Genomic DNA, 19,331 nt, shown 5'->3' on the forward strand with positions numbered 1-19,331 from the left:
TGGCGGCCATATTGAATAGCGTTTGACAGTTTTGCGTCTCGAGGAAGCTTGAAGATTTCTTAATGTTAACTTATGCTCAGAAAAAATAAAAGTTGTGCTTTTCAGTCAACTCGGGACGTTTGTCCTACATTTTAATATTTTCGCCTTAGCCAGGAAATGGACGAAGATGAACGCCAGAAGAAACTAGAGGCGGGAAGAGCTAAGGTTGGTGGCTGGGCTAACAGTGCGCACACGCTAGTGTTTGGATGCTAGCACGTTAGCCAACTCTTTTGTCACAGATTTATATTGCTCATTGCTTGGCTACGCTGAATTCACACCACTTTGCCAACTATTCGCCATTGTACGTCTCACATTCTCCTGGCTACGCGTGAGAGGCAATGATACAATTGCGACGTAAACTCATTTGGCGCGCTGAAAACGCGGGTTAGTGCAATCGTGATAACAACACCCAACTTTTCAAATCGGCGCAGTTCTTTTGCATTCAGAAAAAAAAAGGTTTCAGGCATCAGAATCATCATTTTTTGTTACACATATCAAGAAGGAATGTAGATAAACAGTTCCTTTTACTGCATTTAGGTAGAAGCAGGTAGTCAAATAATAATAAAACATTAATAACTACTCTTGTGGAATAATCTATAACAATAGTTACTGGATTTCGTCATTGTCAGGGGTCAACATGTTGGGGCCACAATATGGAACCACTTTTGCCTTTATGGTTTTGGGTCGCAGAAATGTGATATTCAAATGAAAATAGGATGACTGAAGGATAACTCTGAATTTTTGTCTGGTGACCACAATAGGTTTGACTCTTTATAACAGCTCCATGCTGCTTGTCAAGTACAATACTTATTTCATCTTGCGATATTCTCTATTCATGCAGAACTCCTCTAACATGCCACGAAAGCAGTCGGTAAGTAAGGACGAAGATGAGATGACATAACTTTGAATTATTCTTATGGATTCAAGACTCTTGTGGGTGGTGTGCCTTTCCCCGCTGAAACATTTCACTGCCACTCTTGTGCAAGGAGGTGTGGTCAATCTCATGAATGGTGTTTCTATAGTCATTGCTGTTGCTTCAATTGATTTGCAGTTTTTAATATTTCAGTTCTGTTTGCACACACTGTTTTCAGTGTAATCTCAGCAGGCTTCTCGGGCATTGCTTTTGTTGATGACAAAATTGCAACTCGACACTCAACTGCTGTTTAGTCACATGCGAGTGGCCTTGGGCTATATTTCAGCACTTCTACTGTGACAGTCACTAATTATTTGTGCTATGTTCAAGCAGAGGCAGTGAATAGGATTCTTGAAAATGCTATTTTCAGATTTAAAAGAAAAACAAAAAAAACATGGTCTGTTCCGTAATGTAGTTAAAGTCCCAATGATCATCACACACACATCTGGGTGTGGTAAGATTTGTCCTCTGCATTTAAAGATGAGATTTTGATCCATCCCCTGGGGGAGAGGGGAGCCCCAATTCCAACCCCTTACACTGAGTGCCAAGCAGGGAAGAATTTTTATAGTCTTTGGTCTGACCCGGACGGGGTTTGAACCCACAACCTTCCAGTCTCAGGGCGGACACTCTACCACTTGCCCACTGAGTTGGTGACTAGCTCTCATATCAAGCTGCATCTTCACCCTGTAGCAGTCAAACCACACGTGCAGAATTAGAATCATTGCGAGACTGTCTTATAAATCGACTTTCCTTTTGCTATGATTCATTGCACTAATCCACAATTACATTAGCAGAGCCCGAGTTACTGTATGTGACATGATGGCAGTAGTAACAAGGCGCTGAACCCAACATGCGCATGCGTGTGACTCCTCGCATAGAGCAACAAGTAGCTCTCCCAAGGCCATGTCGTCTTGAATCGAATTGAACGCTCTGTTGCGCGCACACACACACGCACACACACTCTGCTTTGTCTCCTCCTCTCCGTATGAATAGTCCCGATGCGCCGCCTTGTTTTCCTCCGTCTAGACTCATACCATCCCTTATTCAGAGTTTGCGCGTCCCTCGGCTCAGTGCGGTGCTCACATTATGATGAAGGAGTGGCAGGAGAATCTGCCGCCGGGCATCTACGAAACGGTGGTCACGAGGGGGCTTCACAATCTGAACGACTCTAGTCTGATTTAAGCTGCTTAAAAATGACGGGACACAGAGAAGCATCATCAAGTGGATGGTACATGTTCAAAAATGAATAAGGTCTGATTTTGCATGGGTGGCCTCCTCGAAGCTCAAGTTTGGAATTTCTTCTACTTTTTATTGTACCGAATCGATTCACCAGAATGGGGATGATCAACGGTGCACACTTTTTGTGACTCTTCGTCTTTTTCTTGACTTTTTTTTTTTTTTTTTTTTTTTAAAGTCCGCCATGCTACTGGTGTGGTGGTGCTCAGCGGTGCTGACCTACGTGTCCATCTACCTCTCGCTGTCTTTCCTGCGTAGCTTGCTAGCTTCCGACAGAAGCGGGCGAAGAGCAACGGTGCGGGGGCGGCGAAAAAGGCGTCGAAGAGGACGGGCCCGCCTGTCACGCAGGATGACGGTGCGACGCAAGACTCCCACATAGTGCTGCCGGCGCCGCCAGCAAATCACAACGAGACGGATGGGAACTCCGTACACGAGGTACGCTTCCAACTGCAACATCTTCCGAGTCAAACAGACACAAGAACTGACGGGTAGACACCACGTGGGAAAAATCTGACCAACTCGGAAGCTTTGGGTACTTTTAAAGCACATGGGTCTGGTGAACTTTGACCCTATTATGAGCTGCCCGCAGTCTCGCTCAGGTTGCACCAAAGTTGAGGTTTAAAACTAAAGGTGAGCTTGTGTCTTATTTTATCATTTTTCTTGATTTCACTTTTCAACCACATTTTCCAAGGCGCTACATAAGTAGTCGTCATTACTATGTATGAAGCTGTGCTATTTTTCAAAACACTCCCATTATCCCAATTTGCCTTTGCGGTGGGCGACGACGCGATGGCTCAAACGTGCGCAGTGCGTGTCGGCGTGATTTGTGTTCTCGTCGCTCGCTTTAACGAGTAACCCGGTAACCCTCCTCTCCGCTCGGCTCTGCGAACATATATTACAGAAATGGGTCACTAACCATCATGTTGCCTGCGAGCCGTGTTGTCATGGCAACCTGGCCCGGATTAACTGACATTTACAGACCCCCCTTTTTTTTTTTTTCTCTTTTCAACACAACAAGCAAGTGTGTTTTGTAAGAGTTTAAATGCAAAGCAATGTTTGAACTTGTTTAATCTTTAACGCCCGTGTCCGTAGGATACACCGAAGCCCCAAAACGCAGAGGTTCACCGACAGAAGGACGAGCTTCTCACCACGGAGGCGAACATTTCACCCGTCGGTGAACTGAGAGATGACGAGCTGCTTGCGCTCACCAGTCAAGAACAGTTGCAGGTACGCACCATCGAGGCTCTTTGTCACACCGGGTTCCAAATTCAACATTATTTCATTCACCTTTGCAGCAGTTAAAGCAGGCCGTGGAGAAGCGCAACGAAATCATCGCCAAGCTCACCTCTAAACTGCAGGAGGCGCTGGCCAGTCGAGACGAGGTCCAGCTGGAGGTGCAGTCCCTCGCCGGCCAGATCCAGGACCTACAGAAACAGCTCCAACAGGTCTGGATGGGGAAGACGGTTTAAAAGTGGAAACTAAACTTCAATCTGTAAATATTCTGTGACGCAGACCAGCGTGGGCTTTCAACGCCTTAAAAATCAGCCCGGAGCAGACATCTGTGATGCGGCTAAACAGCAGTGGATGCTCACCTCCCAAAATGAGGACCTCAGCACGGAAGAGGCATCGAGTGAGCGGTCGGGAAGTGGTGCCCGAACCGGCGCCGAGGGCTTTGGCACCGACAGCGAGACGGAGACGGACAACGTCCTGTCCGAGCTGAGGGCTAAGCTACGAGAGGAGAAGGACAACTGCCTACGCCTGTGTTCCGAGCTGGAAAAAGAGAAGGAGAGTCACCAACACGTGCTCAGCCAGCTGAGCGAAGTCCGGACTCACTACCTCGAGGAGAAGGAGGTGTTCACCCGCCGTCTCCAAAACGTTGAGGACGAGCGACTGAAACAGGAGGAAGCTATGAGGAAGTTGGAAGAGGAGCACAGAGAAGAGCTGGAGAGGATCAACCGGCTGTTGGAGGAGAGCGCCAAAGAAGTCACGGGACTGAAAGCTTCCAAGAACCTTCAGAATCAGGCCAAAGCTGGTTTTGGTTACTCTGAGGTCGCCGGCATCGACAAAAGCAACGGCGAAATTGGGCCGGTTGAGGACAGCTTGAATGTGTCGTCTTCTGGGGACATTCTGATGGAACGCTACTTTGCATCGTCTTCACAGGTTCATGTCGGGCCTTGCGGTCAGCTGGACATCTCTTCAGACCAAAGGTTTGATCACTTTTGTTCTCCTGTGCTTTTGCTGTGTCAACCTCACCATTTTATTTTCGATAAAATTGCACCTCCCCTTTACAGCTTTGAGCTGAACAGTGACCTTTTCTGCGAGCAACCTCTGCTATCCATCTCCAACTGTGCTCCCAAAGAGGACTCGGACGTTCACGACGACTCACCCTTCGTTCGTGCGTCTGAAAGTTCAAACGCCTTATGGCTCAACGACTCCGTTTTTGAGCCAGCGGGGACGAGCGGCGAGACGGACCTCAAACAGCAGTGCAGGGAGCTGCGTCAGGAGCTGTCCATGAAGGACCGCGAACTAAACGTGATGCGAGATGAAGTGTGCAAGACTGCAGAAGAGGTGGAGGAGGTTAGGAACAGGTACAGACTCAAGTTGTCAACGATTCAAAAATTTTTTACTCTGCCATTTGGAGCAAGCGCACCGCTAACGCCATCTTTGTCCAGGTGGGCTCAAGTTACGGAGGAGCTCATGGAAGCCCTCCGAGAGCTCGAGGAAGAGAAGGAGCGAAGGATTTGCGCCGAGGAGGAGTTGGACCTGAGAAGTCAAGATGGCCTTAAGAACAACCCAGCCGCCTTATCGGAGGAAACGTCCCCGCTGGTCTCTTCGGTAGAGGAGGATGAAGCGTCTGAGAAGCTAAATGAGGGGAACGAGACGCTGTTCCTGTTGCAGCAAAACCAGCAGGAGATGCTGGAAGCGTCTCTACAGAAGATTAAACAGACTGCTGATGGTACTTTACATGCTGACAACCGTCTGCAAACACTGCAGGTACCTTTGGGGAAAAAAGATTTAGATGAAGATAACATGATTACTGCTGAAATGATGCAAACAACTGTTCCCTTTCCCCCTCCAAGGAAAATTATAACAAAGTTACATCGGAGCTGGAAGAGACAAAAATAATGTATCAAACCACTTCTGCTCTACTGGATGAAAGAACCTCGGCAATGGACCTAACAGCGGAGGAGCTCCAAAGCACACGTGCTCACCTACTAGATGTCCAAATGGAGGTCAAAAACCTGCAGGTAGAATTGGAGAAGAAGTGCAGCCATTTGCAAAATGCTGAGAAGCGCAGGAGTGAACTGGAAGCTGAGATGGTCAACCTGGAGGAGGCCCAAGCTCTGGCAAAGCAAGAGAAAGGCAGATACCAGAGCAAAGAAGAGGAGATGGTTGAACAAATGAAGAAGATGGAACAGGTTCTCAGGGAGGAACTTGAACACTTTGAGAACTTGCTGCAAGTCAAGGATGCAGAGGTGAGTCATACACCAATCACAAAAAAAAAAAAAAAAAACACCAAATTTACACCCCCACCTCTTTTCTACAGTTTTCTGAAGAGAAAGAGAAATGGGAGGACGAGAGACGGGAGAAGGACAAAGAAGTTCAGGATGTGAGGGAAATCCTTGAGGAGCTCAGAAAGGAGCGGGAGGACGAGGTGAAGGCTTTGATAGAGCGGCAGGTCTCGGCTGTGGAGGAGGCCACGGAGAGGCTTCAGGTGTCCCACCAACAAGAGATGGCAAACCTGCTGGATCAACATCAACAAGAGGTACAACCAACATTGTTAAGGAGATTTTTCTTTTCTTCCGGCTCTGTAATGTTTTTTTTTTCCCTCCTCCTGCATAACTGCTAGATGTCAGAGTTGGACAGCCGCATGGAAAGTGAGCTGCTGGCGCAAAAAGCGGCCATGGAGCAGGAGCAGAAGCGACAGATCACCCTCATTAAGCAGGTAGTCAAATTTACTTTGGTGCTGCGCTAGGCAAAGTATGGTCATACTTTAATTCTGCCCACTCAGCATTTATTTTAGAATTAAATTTTCCAAAATTGCTTTATCAGAATTCTAGTCATTTATTAATCAATGATTGGTTCATTCATTTATTGTAAATAATAAAATGAACAGTTTTAAAAGGTTCTTGTGCACGACCATCTTCAACGCTTCCCGACGTAGGTGACGGAACGCGAGCACGAGCGGACAGTGTCGGAGCTGAAGGAGAAACACGATGAGGAGCTCAGTCGGTTGAAGACGCAAGTTCTATTGGAGGTGACGGAGAGTCTGGAAGCCGCACACCAAGTTGAAATGGAACAGGAACAGGTAAAGAAGTGAATTATTTTATTTTTTTTGCATGACGACGTGTTTGTCAGCACCTCATTGTTGTCTTTTTTTCCCTTGCTAAGGCCAAGAAAAGCCGTGAGCTGGAAGCCTTGCGCCTGAGCTTGACGCACCACCAGCCATCCCAGCTCGTGGTCTCCGAGGAGACGGCTCTCGCAAAGCTTCAGGCGTCCCTGGGGGACCAGCACCAGTTGGAACTGGACCGCATCAGAGAGCAGAATGAAGCACAGAGGCACCAACTGAGTGAGTTGCATCATCGTGACCTGGGTGAGTGGCTGTGTGCAGACAGCTTCAATTATTATTATTATTTAAAATCAATTATTTCATAAGTGTTTTGTTTTTTTCTCAGAGGATTTAAAGCAGCAGTTTGCTGACGAGAAAGGTTCCATGGAGGAGAAGCAGACCAAAGAGATAAACGTCAGTCCAAAAGACTTCAGTGAATGTGTTTTTCCATATGTATCCATTTAGGAAATTTAATTTTCTGTTCTCCTTGCAGGTTCTCAGGTCAGAACTTTCCGAAACGCAGGCCTCCCTCGCCCACACCAGCCAAGCTCTTATCAAAGCCAAGGGTAGATGCAAATGTTTTAAATTTCTATGAAAACATATGAATAAGTCATGTCACTTGATGTCTTATTCTGAATACTTTCTGAATATTTCAACATGTTTTTTTTTCTTCTAAATGGCTCTCAGGTTCTCTGGAGGAGTTGATGTCCAGCCACAATGTGTTGCTTCAGGAGAGAGAGCAGCAAGTGCGCCACCTAGAGGAGATGCAGCAGCTGCAGCAAGAGGTGCCCATCAGACCAAATTTGAGCATTTTATTTTTTAACCTTCCTTTTAATTCATTCTCATCAACCAGTCAGATTATCCTTTAGATATTATTCCTCCGGTGTCGGATGTTCTCGCGCTAGTCGGCTGGGCCACTCCAAATCGAGCCGTCATGCTTTGGTCTCTGTCGAGCAGGTGACGCAGCTGCAGGAGGAGAAAGATCTGCTCAAGAAGAGCTCACAGCAGGAAGCCAGTCAATTGTGGACTCAGCTGGAGAGCATGAGAGCCAGCCGTCAAGAGCTCGGAGGTGAGCTTTACAAATTCACTGATGAAATGCGACATCACGAACCTGAAAATGTTTTTCGCTCCAAGCATCGACCTTTTTTGTTTTTGTTATCTCAGAGCTGAAGGAGCAGCTGTTGGCTCGCTCGTCCTGCGTGGACGACATCGAGCGCCTCAAAGCCGAATTCAACCAACAAAAGCGTGAAATCAAAGAGCAGAATGAGGCTGAGCTGGAAAGCCTGAGGAGGTATACACCAAAACTATAATATTTCATCACATTGGTAGGGTGTCACAACTGTGCCCCTCACCCCTACCTTCAGGTATTTTGAGCAGCGGTTGCAAGTGTCTGAGGAGAGCTACCGCGAGGAAATTGCTCTGCTCCAGCTGAAACTGGTGGAAAGTGCTTTGGAAGAGTCTGTGCTCAAAACCACGAGCTGCAGGTAAACCAGCAAAGCCACCTCAACGAATCTCCTAAAATACTCACATGAAATATTTCCTCCAGCTTCATATCTCAAGAGGAAACGGACCACGTGCAACGTGACACCAGCTTTGAAGCGGACGAACAAAAGGTGAGCAAACGCAAATTGCAGTGGAATTCAGAATGCAGTGTAGAATGTGAGTATGCTGCCCCCAAGTGGAGAGAAAAATACCTGCGCCTCGCATCCGCATTTATGATTTAGTACAAGTTACTCGATTTGGTGTTTTTTCAAGTTGAAAAAAAGAATTTGAGCATCTGCCATGGTGCTGTAAATTTGACTCAAGTCTTTGAATGCATAGAAAATGTCTCATTGTCCTATCCAGAAAATGTTTGACACTCAACTGGAGGACAAACATAAAATGGACCTCAGTGACCTACAATCATCCTTTAAGGAAGAACTGCACCAGGTAAGTCACGTCTTTCCCATCTTTCACTCTTAACCCACCCCACATGAAAATCCGACTTTTCTGCGTGCTCATTTAGGTGCGTTCAGATCTCGCCGAACGTTACTACAGCGAACTGCAGGAGATGAAGACTCGCCATTCGCTGGAGCTGGAGCAGCTCCGAGCCAAACTTTCTGACCGTCACTTACAAGGTGCTTTTTTTTTTTTTTTAATCCAAATATTCATGTCGCAGTTGGCAAGCCAAAATTCACCCGTAACCCGTCTCTTGCAGATATCACTCGTGTCCACATGGAGCTGACGAGACAAGTCGAGGTGGGAGGATCAAAACTAAATATGTAGAAAATGGCCGCCGTTTGACACAATAGGCTCATTTTAATCAGGTGGAGGTTGAACTGCGTCTATGGTGCGCCATTGAGGAGCTGCACACCAATTTGACCTTCATCCACACTTTGGAGAACACGCTGGCCGACGTGAACAAACGCAACGGCGAGTTGCATCAGATGAATGAAAAGGTACAGGAACAATTCTGAACATTCATCGATCATACGGAAGCTAAATCGAAGTGTCTGCCGCAGCTGAAAAGGGATCTCGACAAGGAGCGTGTCAGCCTTAAAGACGCTCTGGCGCAACAAGGCCAGGAGGAAATGAGGAGGATGAGAGACCTGCACCAAGAAGAACTGGCTGCCATCCAGACTGAGATGGAAGAGAAGAAGACGCGCTTGGAAAAAGCGCTCTCCGAGAAGGAAAAGTCCACGGAGAGCGAGTGTAAGATTACTCGGCGCCGCTAACAGTGACGTGATGGTCGTTGGGTTCGAAATTCCGCCGCTTGTGCCCGTAGGCCCCCAGATTCTTGTGGAGCTCCAACATGAGAAGAACAGCACGGCAAAGGAAATGAAAGAGCTGATGCTTCTTCTCCAGCAGCAGGCGGAGGAGCGACTGAAGCAAGCCCAGGACCGGTGAGAAACATTTTAGCATCTATTATGATAATATTGCTTGATCATTTTGGCCCAGGGCCTAAAATTAAATTGAATTAAATTCAGATTTGAGGAAGAAAAAGTGGTGTTGGAGCAGTGTTTGGCTCAGAAGAATGAAATCTCTATGGCGGAGCTGCGCAACAAACATCACGCCAAGTTGGAACAGGAGCGAGCGGCCCTCGCAGACAAACACTCCAAAGAGACGGAGACTCTCCACGCCAAACACAAAGAGCAAGTGGACTCGCTCAGCGCCAGGCACGGGGAGCAGCTCGCCGCCGTCATTTCCCAACTGCAGTCAGACCACAAAGCCCAGCTTGTTGCTTTGGAAGCGGCGCTCAATTCCAAGCGCAGGGAGGACCTGGAAGCCCTCGAGGTCATGTTTCAAGAAACCGGTCGGGCTCAGTTGGAGGCTCGAGAAGCCGAGCTGGCTCGGAAACACCAGGAGGAGACGGATGAAATGGAGAAGAGGATGCTCAGTAACATGGACACCCTGGAAGCAACGTACCTTAAGGAAGTACACGTAAGTGCACACAGTTGTAGGACCGCATAGCAGAAAGAAAATCCCAAATGCTTTCTGATCCCTTTTTTTTTTGGAATATCAGGCACTGCGTGATGAAATGGTGCAACTGGAGCAGAGGCATCTTCAGGACCTCAGTGGTCAAAAGGCGGACCACCAGCGTAAAATGGAGCGTCACGCCGCCGAGCAGGAGGCTCTCAGAGAGGAGCTGCGAAAGGATCTGGCTCAGATACACGTGGACAAGTTCAGGGCCATGGCGGCCGAGCTCAGCCACGCTCACCAGGTGAACAAGGGTTCATGAATTTGATGGGAATCGCGAAATATTACAATAATGCAATCGTTATTTTGCGTCAATCAACGGAAATATTGCTCCTGTTGACAATTTTTAATGTAATATTCAATCACAGTTAGTCTTGATATTTTTAATTTCATAGAAGTTTGCGTTCCCTTTTACAGACTGAACTGTCGGCTCAAAAAGAGTCCTTGGACACTGAACACTGCAAAGCTCTGACTGGCCTGAAGACGCAGGTATGATCATCCAATCATCCGAGCGATGTAGCAAATAATATATCAATCACATAGTTATCAACATACAGAAATGTCATAAAAGTGCTTCTGGATGTTCTCTAGACTTTATACTGAACAGCAAATTATTTTGTCAGGTTCTGGAACTTGAGGAGCAACACGGCACTGCTCTTGAGGAGCTCACGCAGGCGTACGCCGCTGAGAAAGAACAACTTCTTCAACAGCACCAACTCCATCTTCAGGTGTGTTTGTCGTGTGTAAAAGTTCTACTCACACTAGCCCATTAGAGGAGAGGCTTTGACATTTCTGTGAAACCACAGGAGCTTAAAGGAGCCTCGGCACGGGAACTGGAGGCATGTCGTCGGGAGCTTGAAGAGTCGTCGTCGAGGCAACGACAGCACTTCTTGGAGGAGGCGGAGATCCTCAAAGTCCAATCCAGGGAGAGGTTGCAAGAGGAGATTCAGCACAAGAAGGTGAAACCTGGTTTTGCTGACTTGTTGCTTACAATGGCTGTGATTCTAGACAATAGAGGGCGTCATGAAGGTCCTCAACTCACTCCAATAGTTTGATCAGAAAAACAGCAAATCGTTTTTTTTTTTCTTTAAATGAGGATTGGCTAAAAAAGAATCCACAATTGCCAAAAGGGAAAATACGAGGGAGACGTTGTGTACGTCTAATAGTTTCTCTATCTATCCAACCGTGTTCGTTTGGGCCAACATTATGTAATCTCTGGATTATTTCATGCTCTCGTGTGTTTGCTACATTGCTCCTCTAATCTCCACATGCACTAGTTCATCTGAAGGTTTAGTTTTTTTTTTTTTTTTCCTCCCCGCTATTGGACTCCTTCCTAGTGGAGCTTTATTCAAACCCGGTTTCCGTTTAATCCCGCCGTCCTATACGAGAGGCGGCACGCTTGGCCGTCTGTCTGCATGTGCTTCGGTACATGCGTGTTTTTCCATCGCTGCCATCTGAACAGTTGCTAAGGGGGATGGATGTAAGCTTTTTATCCGCTGATGCGCAAGGTTTGTAGGACGAATGCGATATTTTTTTTTTCTCAGACATTTCACTCGCAGCCAGCGAACAACAACAAGCAGATGCCGTCGGCATTCTTTTTTTCTCCCCCCACTTCATGCATCGCTATTTCTTTCAAGGCTGGAAAGGAGGCGGAGCTTGAGGACCTGCGTCGGGCATTGGCGGAACAGGAAGAGAAGGAGCGCAACTACACCGGCAAAATGAGTCAGCTCACCGCAAAACTGCAGCAGCTTGACACTGTGGTGGCCCAGGTACGCTTCACACGCACATGCAAGCAGTCATGAGCATGCAAGTCGGCTTTAACTATCAGGGTGAAATATTTTCGAAGCCGAAAGAACGTTTTTTTAAACTTTAATTCTTTTACCCTTTTTTTTTCGGGAGATACTTTTGGTGCATTATTGTCGGTGGAAAGAAGGTGGCGCTAATTCACAAAGTCGACACGATTAGGGAACGCACCAGAGTATAAGTCACAGTGCCTGTCAAACTATAAAAAAGAAAATACAGCGTGAAACATTTTGCTTGAGCTCTGTATTTGTGCTGCAAATGGGAAGTGAGTGTTTGCATACCCTTTTGTTGTCGTCATAGCACCTGATACTTGGTTGTTTGATGGTAACATATTAACATGTGCACTCAAGCGTCTCTATCATGAGGTCAGCAAAGAGCAGCTTGAGAGCGTTCTGTTGCCCGGGTGATGCCATTGTTTGGTTGATGCAGGTGGCTGCGTGAAGCGTTTTTAATGGGAAGTAGGAGGGGGAGCGAAAAGGGGAGGGAAGTTCTGTTGGTTTTGGTGCTGGCAGATAGGGAAATAAGCAAGGTAAGAGAAATCTAATGAGCGAGTCCCAAAGTTGGACAAACTTTTTTTTTTTAAAGGCAGATTGCACTCGATGTGGATTTTAAAAAGTTTAGTAATTCAATAGGATTGACAAGTAACCTCGTTTTTTTCCTCCCAGTTGCAAGCGGAGATCGGCTGCCTGCGAGGAGAGTTGGAAGGCAAGCGTGCCGAGATGGAGACGCTGGACACTCTCCTCCAAAGACGGGAGCGTGAGAGTCAGGAGGGAGGCAACCTTCTCAAAATGCTCACCCATGACTTGCAGACCGCCAAAGAAGAGAGGTTTGTATTGTCTCTGATTTTTCTTCTGAGATTTTTTTTTGTGTGTGTGTGTGGCAGTCATTTTTTCCTGCCTTCATTTGTCTCATGTAGACGTAAGCTGCACCAGGACAACGACAAGCTGAAGAAAGCGCTGATTGAAATGCTTCGTAGTACCGTTGCGACTGAAGAGCTGATTGGCAAAAAGATTAACACCCGAAGCAACGTGCCTGGGGAAGTCACCCACCAGAGGAGCCCATTAGGGAATAGTGACGCACAAGAATCGGGTCAGTCTTTTTTTTTTTTTTTTCCCCCCCCCCAGCATGTGGGCTTGACAGCAAGCAGTTCAGCGGATTTGACTAATCAGTTAACACTCTTGTTTCTTTCAAAAGGCATTCTGGTTGCGGATGAGTCTCAAGCCGAGGAGTTGGAGTTGACACACCAACTCTGCGAGAGTCTGCTGGTTTCGGACACGCACATTAATCCTGGAGGAGAGGAAGCGGCCATGAATGCCTCCGACCGACTCCGCCAAACAGTCGATATGCTCCTGGAGCTGCTCAACCAGGCCAATACACAGGTACTGTACACTTTATTTGATTTCCTAAGATTCCAGATAGAAAAGCCTTTCACTATGATATATAGTAACAATCGTCATTGTATATTCTTTATCCGCTGTGAATAGCGACTAATATTAGTGCTGTACTGATGAGCTCCCTCGGTTGGCAAATACGACTAACCCAGGTTCAAACCTTCCCCTAACTGCAGCTGGAGCAGACACATAACGTCCACTTGTCTCTGGAGGAGAGGTTCGCCCAAAGCCAGGAGGATTCGGCCCAACTCTTCGAGCAGCACAATCTCTTGTTGATGCAGGTTGAGCAGGAAGTGAAGTTGAAGAGTCAACTGGAGCTGGAACTCCACAAGGCTGAGGGTGAGCGCCGGGTCTTGTCTTGTTCGAAGCACTGGCCTGCCTCGCTTAGAAAATAATTCACTCATCATGATACACGCAGGTCTCCTGGAGGGTTATGTGGCCGACAAGGCGGCTCTGGAGGAGGCCTTCCTGCAGAAGGAAGCGCAGGAGGAGCGCTTAGCGCAGGAGCTGGAGGACCTCCGAAGGAAAACTCACCAGACGGAGGGATTCTGCGCCGAGCTGGAAAACTTGCGAGCCAAACACCAGGAGCTGAGCGAGGAGCACGCCGCCATCTTGCGGCAAAAGGAGCATCTCTCCGCCGACCTCGGGGAGAGGGAAAAAGGTGGGTAGAGCGACAAGCCGTAAAATCTTCAAATGTCCTGTTCAGTGAGCAAGCTTACGTAACGGGCGCACTCAGATGTGTCTTCTCTCCTCCAGGCCGTTGGTTCAATTTAGATCCCGCTGCCGGTTTGTGGGTCAGAGTATGTTTGCAATGTAGAGGTGGGGAGGCTGTGTGCTGTGTTTTTTTTTTTTTTTTTTTTTGGTCTGCTTTCACAACGCCATCATTGCCAGTTCGCCCGTTTGTGGTAAAGGCTCTTGGAGTGAAGTGTTCTCTTTTTCCCCCTTTCCTTAAACGTTTCCTGGAAATTTATGGGGGGAAAAAATCCATGGAAAGGTTAAGCTGGGGAAATTTTGGAAACCTTTTACTTGACTGTTCCACCATCTTCCACCCCCAAAGGTCTGCTGGCAGAGACGGAGCGCTTGACCCGGGAGCGTCTGGACCTACAGCGGCAGGCCGAGAAGGACCACAGCTCTCTGTCACAGCGCCTGCGGACTCTGGAGAGGGAGCTGGAGGAGCAGGAGACCAAGGGCCTGGAGAAGGAATTGCACCACAAGAACCGCGCCGAAGACCTCGACCAGCAGGTGCAAGCGCTGGAGAAACAACTCAAGCACGATCGGCAGTTCATTGAGGTAAAAGGAGAAATATTTCTCTCATAACTTCTGTTTCCATGCTTGCATGGTTTCATGGAATAGACCAGGATTACATTTTTTGGTCAAACAGGAACAAGCCGTGGAGCGTGAGCACGAGAGAGACGAGTTCCAGCAGGAGATCCGACGGCTGGAGAGTCAGCTCAGGCAGACGGCCGGCGGCGACGTCAAAGGACACAAGGTGATTTCACTCGCTCGTCTTAATAAATTCACTAAAGGATGGAAAAGGAAAAAAAACAAACCGATAGCTCCAAAATAGAATGTGCATGAAGGTGTGTGTAGTGATGCAGTTAGTTAAGGAGCTCTTAACCTCGAGCCTGTTGGTGTTTGCAAGCGTGTTGAAACAAAGCTTGACTTTTGCCATGTGTTTATTCCTGTGCTGAATTGGACTGCTGTAGTTTGAGGACTTGGTTCTGCAGGTATGGACTTCAACCGGAGCGTATTTCTCTCAATTTCATGCATGGTGTGCGTTGTTGCATCGTTATCGCTCCGCTTTGGTCGAGTTTTTTTTTTTTTTGTGTGTGTGTAGTGGCCGCCTTTTGTCAGTCATGTTGCATGCATTTGCCTTCCTCCTTGCCTAAACGCTCCGTCACGTCCATGTCGCTCCTCCCAATGAATGGCTTCGTCATTTTCTCCCAGATGCTGCTCATCCCAAATGCCTCCTTTTTTTTTAGCTCCAAATCATATACAGTGGAACCTCCAAAGTCAAAAGTCATGCTGTGGATAAAAGACGCAATGTCTGAGAAAGGCTAGGAAATTTCGTGAGACTTTAGGTTGAACAATCAAGGTATTTCAAATCATCAAGCATCACAGAAGAGCTTGGAGTTTCTGACTTTGGAGGTTCCACCGCAGCTCACAAATCCCATCGCTGCGTCTCTTAAAGCTTCCTTATCACCCCTTTGACATATTCCAAGGTGGAGAGTCTGCAAGCCATCATCAAAGACAAGCTGGAGGACCACGCCTCCTTGGCGCTAACCAACCAGCAGGCGCAGAGAGAGCTCGCCGAGCGCAACGAGGAGATCGACAAGATGGCTACAAGGATCCGCGAGCTGGAGCAAGCCCTGCTCAGTAGCACCGAGTGTAACAGAGCCGTCGGGCAACTGGAGCAAGAACTTCACCGGGCTAAGTTGAGGGAAGAGGAGCTCACGCAAGTAAGAGAAGCTGGCTCCTTCAACTTTTGGCTCTCGACTCTCTTGGACCTGCACCGTAAATTTCTACTCTTCCTCGCAAGGACAAGCAGGCCCTGGAACAGCAACAGTTGTCCAACAGGCTTCAGATCTCAGCGCTGCAGTCCAAGCTGGATGAGACGAGACACTGTTACCATGACAACACGCGAGAACCCACGCAGGAGCTCAGGGATGCTCTGGACGTGGCACAGCAAAGCCTACAGAGCAAGGAACAAGAGGTACGGCGCATTTTGTCTGCCGTTCACAGTTATGTGGATTGTGTAAGAATTTCGAGTCTTTTCACGTCGCTGTCTTTCGGAAGGTGAACGTTCTACTGGGCCAACTGGAGAACGTGCAGGGCGACCTAAGCATCAAGGAAACAGAGCTGAAACATCTCGCGCTCCAACTGGAGCGACTCACCAGCGACAACGCAGCACACGTTCACGAGCTGCAGAAGCAGATAGATGCCCTCGAGGTAGCCTCGTCTCAATCGACAGGTATTTTTACATTGTGCTCATCTAACAGCTGCCTTGTGTTTTTCTTATCAGGAAAAAGTGTCTTCCCTTAGTATTCTGGCAGAGGAAAAAGAGGTACAAAGACCGGTGGACGATCCGAAAGTGGAGACCCTCCCCTCTGCTCTACTGCACGAGAAGAACCAGGAGATTGACCACCTCAATAATGAGATTCAAAAGCTGGAACAGGAGCTGGAGAATACCAACAATAAGGTTCGAACGACACTTGATAAAGCCTGGTTTTCACCAAAAGGTTTGGTACATGAACATTATTTGCTTTCTCAAAAGGATCTGGAGGTGGAGCTCCACGACCTAAGCTCGCAAGTGGAGCATCTCCAGTCAGAAATTGCCAGGTTGCGCCAGGACAGGGGCGAAGAAGAAGAGCGCCTCCACGAGGTCATCAGCACGCTGCAAGCCGAGCTCTCCAGGCTCGGGCCCAACGTGTGCGAAGTGAGCGACTCGCAGGACGGCGACAGCATCAACCCATCGCCGGCCCCGAGCCCTGAGCCTCGAGTCGGGCCCAGCAGCCTGAAGCACGAACTCAGCTTGAGTCACTCGGCGTCGACTCGGCCCCTCCGCACCCGCCTGAAAGCGCTTCAGAGTCAGCTGGAGACGGCGGTGGCTGAGAAGGAGGCCCTGGAGCGTTTGCTGCTAACCCAGGAGGAAGAGTACAGAGGGCACGGCGAAGAGTTTGGCAAACGGCTGACGGCGGAGAGGGAGAAAGCGGACGAGATCCGAGGCCTCTTCGCTCTCAAGGAGGCCGAGCTGGTGGGCATCGAGGAGGAGAGGAACGCTTTCCGAAAACAGGCACAGCAAGTGGACGCCGTGCAAAAAGAGAGAGACCACCTCAGCTCTCTGGTTACTCAACTTCAACAGAAGTCTCAAGACCTCGTGAGAGAAATCGAGGCTTTAAAGAACAAAGACCGGGAAATGGAGAATGACAGCCTGACTCTGGAAGCACAAGTCCAGAGGCTGCGAGCCGAAGTGGCGGAGAGAGACGAGGCCGTCGCCGAGGAGCAGGCGAGGGCGGACGCGCTCGAGACTGTCAAGGCGGAGCTTTCGGATGAAAGGGAGACGCTCAGGAGGGAGGAGGGGCAGCTCCAGGAGGAAATTGAAAGGCTTGGACAAGAAGCCGCTGCGCTGAGGGCCCGCGTTGACGAGCTCACTGCTCAGCTTCTAGAAAAGCAGACTCATCAAGAGGATGCCCAAAAGGAAGTGCTGGTGAGTCCTCACAAAAAAAAAAAAACATTACAATTAATGCTAGTAATTTGAGACAGTAGCAACAGCGCCTCTACTGGTTGCAGCCAAGTATTGCAACCCATTTTGCCTTCCTTGCTTCAAGACATAATCAACCACACCATGAATCAAATTTAATTATTGGATGCGGATGTATCCTTAGGTCATGGAAAGAGTAACGCCAACAATATATAGTTTGTACTTTATGACTGAAATGGTGACTACAGACAATTATATAAATATGAGCGAAAGTTGATGGGATCAGCTGTTAAAAGAATATTGCTCATGATTTCTCTTGGCCAGTATGGGAGTCCTTTTTTGGGGGTGTTGGGGTCCATGGATGCCTCGCTGCCACTTAAAAAAAAAAAAAAAAAAAAGGAAACTATGTACTGCAGCAGCGGGAGCACATCTGGTTGCAGTTAGTTATAGCGGAAGGCACGTCACGGCAGCGTCGCGGGGGAAGTGACATTGAAATGAGGAAGCAGATAAAAGATTCGGGGGTAGCTTTTGTTTATCAAGCTGTTCTCTTGCGTGCGGTTTTCGTCAGCCAAAAAAGCTCATTTGGATTACGTTGGACTACTTTGTGCCGGGATCCAGCTGAGTCCGTGTCGCGCTGTAGACAAAAATAAATCCCATGTGTGTCATTGGTTGCCTCTCCACTAGACCCATGCAGAGGAGACTCTGGCTAAAGCCGATGCCGCCTTAAGGCTGAGCGAGACGGAGCTGGCGAGACTGGGGGCAGAGCATCAGGCCCTGAGGGAAGAGTTGACCACCGTGAAACAAGACTTAAGCAACACCACTCAAAGGGCTGAAAAACTACACCAAGAAGGACAGGTAACAACCGGACACTCAAATTTTGCAAATGTTCAACCTGAAATTTCCCTTTCAAATTCCATTCTTAGAGCAAAGACCGCGCCGTAGCGGACCTGGAAAATAACAACCGCCTGCTGAAAGAAGAGCTTGAACGCCTACGGGAAGACCTGAACACACACGAGGAGACGCTGGTCCCCCAGCAAAGCCAGCTGCAGCACAGCCAACCGGACACGTTTGTTCAATACAAGAGAGACCCGTACAGGGGTGAGTCCTCCATGAACCTCCGTGGTCCAGCGCTTGTTTCATTTCATTATTATTTTAGTCAAAACCAATATGACCTTCTCAAATTCACCTTTCAGATCTTTCTCAGAGGGCCTTAGAAGACGTGGTGAGGCTCTACCGTGACAACACCTCCTTGAGCTCCCCGGAGGTGTTGCGGCACCTGGAGCGCTCCGAAGAGTTCTTCCAAGAACAGTTTCACGTGTCCGCTCTGGGCTCTCGTCTGTCCGAGCTAAGCGTGCTAGATCAGGACCACGTTCGGGTTAATAAATCCCCCGTGGTGGCGATGGAGCCACCGCTCTCCAGGACCATCACACCGGACCTGACCACACAGAGCAGCCACTCCCCTCGATCGCTCTCCGTCTCGGATAACTTCTCCATCGTGGACTCGGTCGGCGAAGACAAAGTATGTGCTCGCAATAGGATCGTGTTCAGTTTTGAAGACATTTGTTTGAAATCGTTTCTTTGTGTATCGATCCATTTTAGGTGTGTGATTTGGAAGGACTTGACGTAACAGCACCCCCGTCACCGCTCGGCTCCGCCTCTTCCATATCGGCACCAGAATGGGCCAGCGACGGCTACGGCAGCAGTGGGTAGTTGTGATCGCCCCCATCTGCAATGCAGCATTAACGGAGACTTTCCTTCATCTGCCTCGCTTCAGACATGAGCTCGGAACTGGGCGCCAGGCTGCGAGTGGAGCTGGACCAGACCGAGAGGCTGGACGCACAGTTTGTCGAGTATCTCCGCTGCCGGGGCATGAACCCCACGGCTAACACCGATAGCGCTGCGGGCAGCATGAGCTACTGCGATGACCTTTTGTCTCCGGAACTTCAGGTAGAGCTGGCACTG

The 19,331-nt window shown here is 48.5% G+C and overlaps 1 protein-coding gene across 8 annotated transcripts in view; it reads left to right on the forward strand.

The window, feature by feature from the left end:
* The window catches only part of pcnt (pericentrin), a 23,780-nt gene continuing 4,449 nt past the window's right edge, over positions 1–19,331 (forward strand). For 4 of the 8 annotated variants that reach the window (XM_037242085.1, XM_037242090.1, XM_037242089.1 and 1 more), the window contains exons 1-50: positions 1–204; positions 881–910; positions 2,447–2,623; positions 3,281–3,415; positions 3,484–3,633; positions 3,701–4,395; positions 4,480–4,776; positions 4,861–5,182; positions 5,269–5,664; positions 5,736–5,954; positions 6,039–6,134; positions 6,354–6,497; positions 6,581–6,782; positions 6,865–6,932; positions 7,012–7,084; positions 7,206–7,303; positions 7,476–7,587; positions 7,683–7,809; positions 7,883–8,002; positions 8,065–8,131; positions 8,364–8,447; positions 8,524–8,635; positions 8,716–8,756; positions 8,825–8,956; positions 9,020–9,209; positions 9,283–9,400; positions 9,485–9,938; positions 10,021–10,218; positions 10,392–10,463; positions 10,598–10,702; positions 10,781–10,933; positions 11,612–11,743; positions 12,443–12,603; positions 12,694–12,866; positions 12,972–13,156; positions 13,345–13,507; positions 13,587–13,829; positions 14,226–14,458; positions 14,550–14,657; positions 14,875–14,895; positions 15,391–15,627; positions 15,708–15,881; positions 15,965–16,117; positions 16,191–16,367; positions 16,443–17,375; positions 18,054–18,224; positions 18,293–18,467; positions 18,563–18,888; positions 18,969–19,071; positions 19,144–19,316. In XM_037242085.1, coding sequence (XP_037097980.1) covers positions 157–204; positions 881–910; positions 2,447–2,623; positions 3,281–3,415; positions 3,484–3,633; positions 3,701–4,395; positions 4,480–4,776; positions 4,861–5,182; positions 5,269–5,664; positions 5,736–5,954; positions 6,039–6,134; positions 6,354–6,497; positions 6,581–6,782; positions 6,865–6,932; positions 7,012–7,084; positions 7,206–7,303; positions 7,476–7,587; positions 7,683–7,809; positions 7,883–8,002; positions 8,065–8,131; positions 8,364–8,447; positions 8,524–8,635; positions 8,716–8,756; positions 8,825–8,956; positions 9,020–9,209; positions 9,283–9,400; positions 9,485–9,938; positions 10,021–10,218; positions 10,392–10,463; positions 10,598–10,702; positions 10,781–10,933; positions 11,612–11,743; positions 12,443–12,603; positions 12,694–12,866; positions 12,972–13,156; positions 13,345–13,507; positions 13,587–13,829; positions 14,226–14,458; positions 14,550–14,657; positions 14,875–14,895; positions 15,391–15,627; positions 15,708–15,881; positions 15,965–16,117; positions 16,191–16,367; positions 16,443–17,375; positions 18,054–18,224; positions 18,293–18,467; positions 18,563–18,888; positions 18,969–19,071; positions 19,144–19,316 — 9,276 coding nt within the window. In that variant the 5' untranslated portion in view covers positions 1–156. The remainder of the gene's footprint in view (positions 205–880; positions 911–2,446; positions 2,624–3,280; positions 3,416–3,483; positions 3,634–3,700; positions 4,396–4,479; positions 4,777–4,860; positions 5,183–5,268; positions 5,665–5,735; positions 5,955–6,038; positions 6,135–6,353; positions 6,498–6,580; positions 6,783–6,864; positions 6,933–7,011; positions 7,085–7,205; positions 7,304–7,475; positions 7,588–7,682; positions 7,810–7,882; positions 8,003–8,064; positions 8,132–8,363; positions 8,448–8,523; positions 8,636–8,715; positions 8,757–8,824; positions 8,957–9,019; positions 9,210–9,282; positions 9,401–9,484; positions 9,939–10,020; positions 10,219–10,391; positions 10,464–10,597; positions 10,703–10,780; positions 10,934–11,611; positions 11,744–12,442; positions 12,604–12,693; positions 12,867–12,971; positions 13,157–13,344; positions 13,508–13,586; positions 13,830–14,225; positions 14,459–14,549; positions 14,658–14,874; positions 14,896–15,390; positions 15,628–15,707; positions 15,882–15,964; positions 16,118–16,190; positions 16,368–16,442; positions 17,376–18,053; positions 18,225–18,292; positions 18,468–18,562; positions 18,889–18,968; positions 19,072–19,143; positions 19,317–19,331) is intronic. The other 4 variants (XM_037242086.1, XM_037242087.1, XM_037242088.1 and 1 more) reach the window with 4 other exon arrangements.

This window comes from Syngnathus acus, chromosome 22, assembly GCF_901709675.1.
Source record: "Syngnathus acus chromosome 22, fSynAcu1.2, whole genome shotgun sequence".
Classification (NCBI taxonomy): Eukaryota; Metazoa; Chordata; class Actinopteri; order Syngnathiformes; family Syngnathidae; genus Syngnathus; species Syngnathus acus.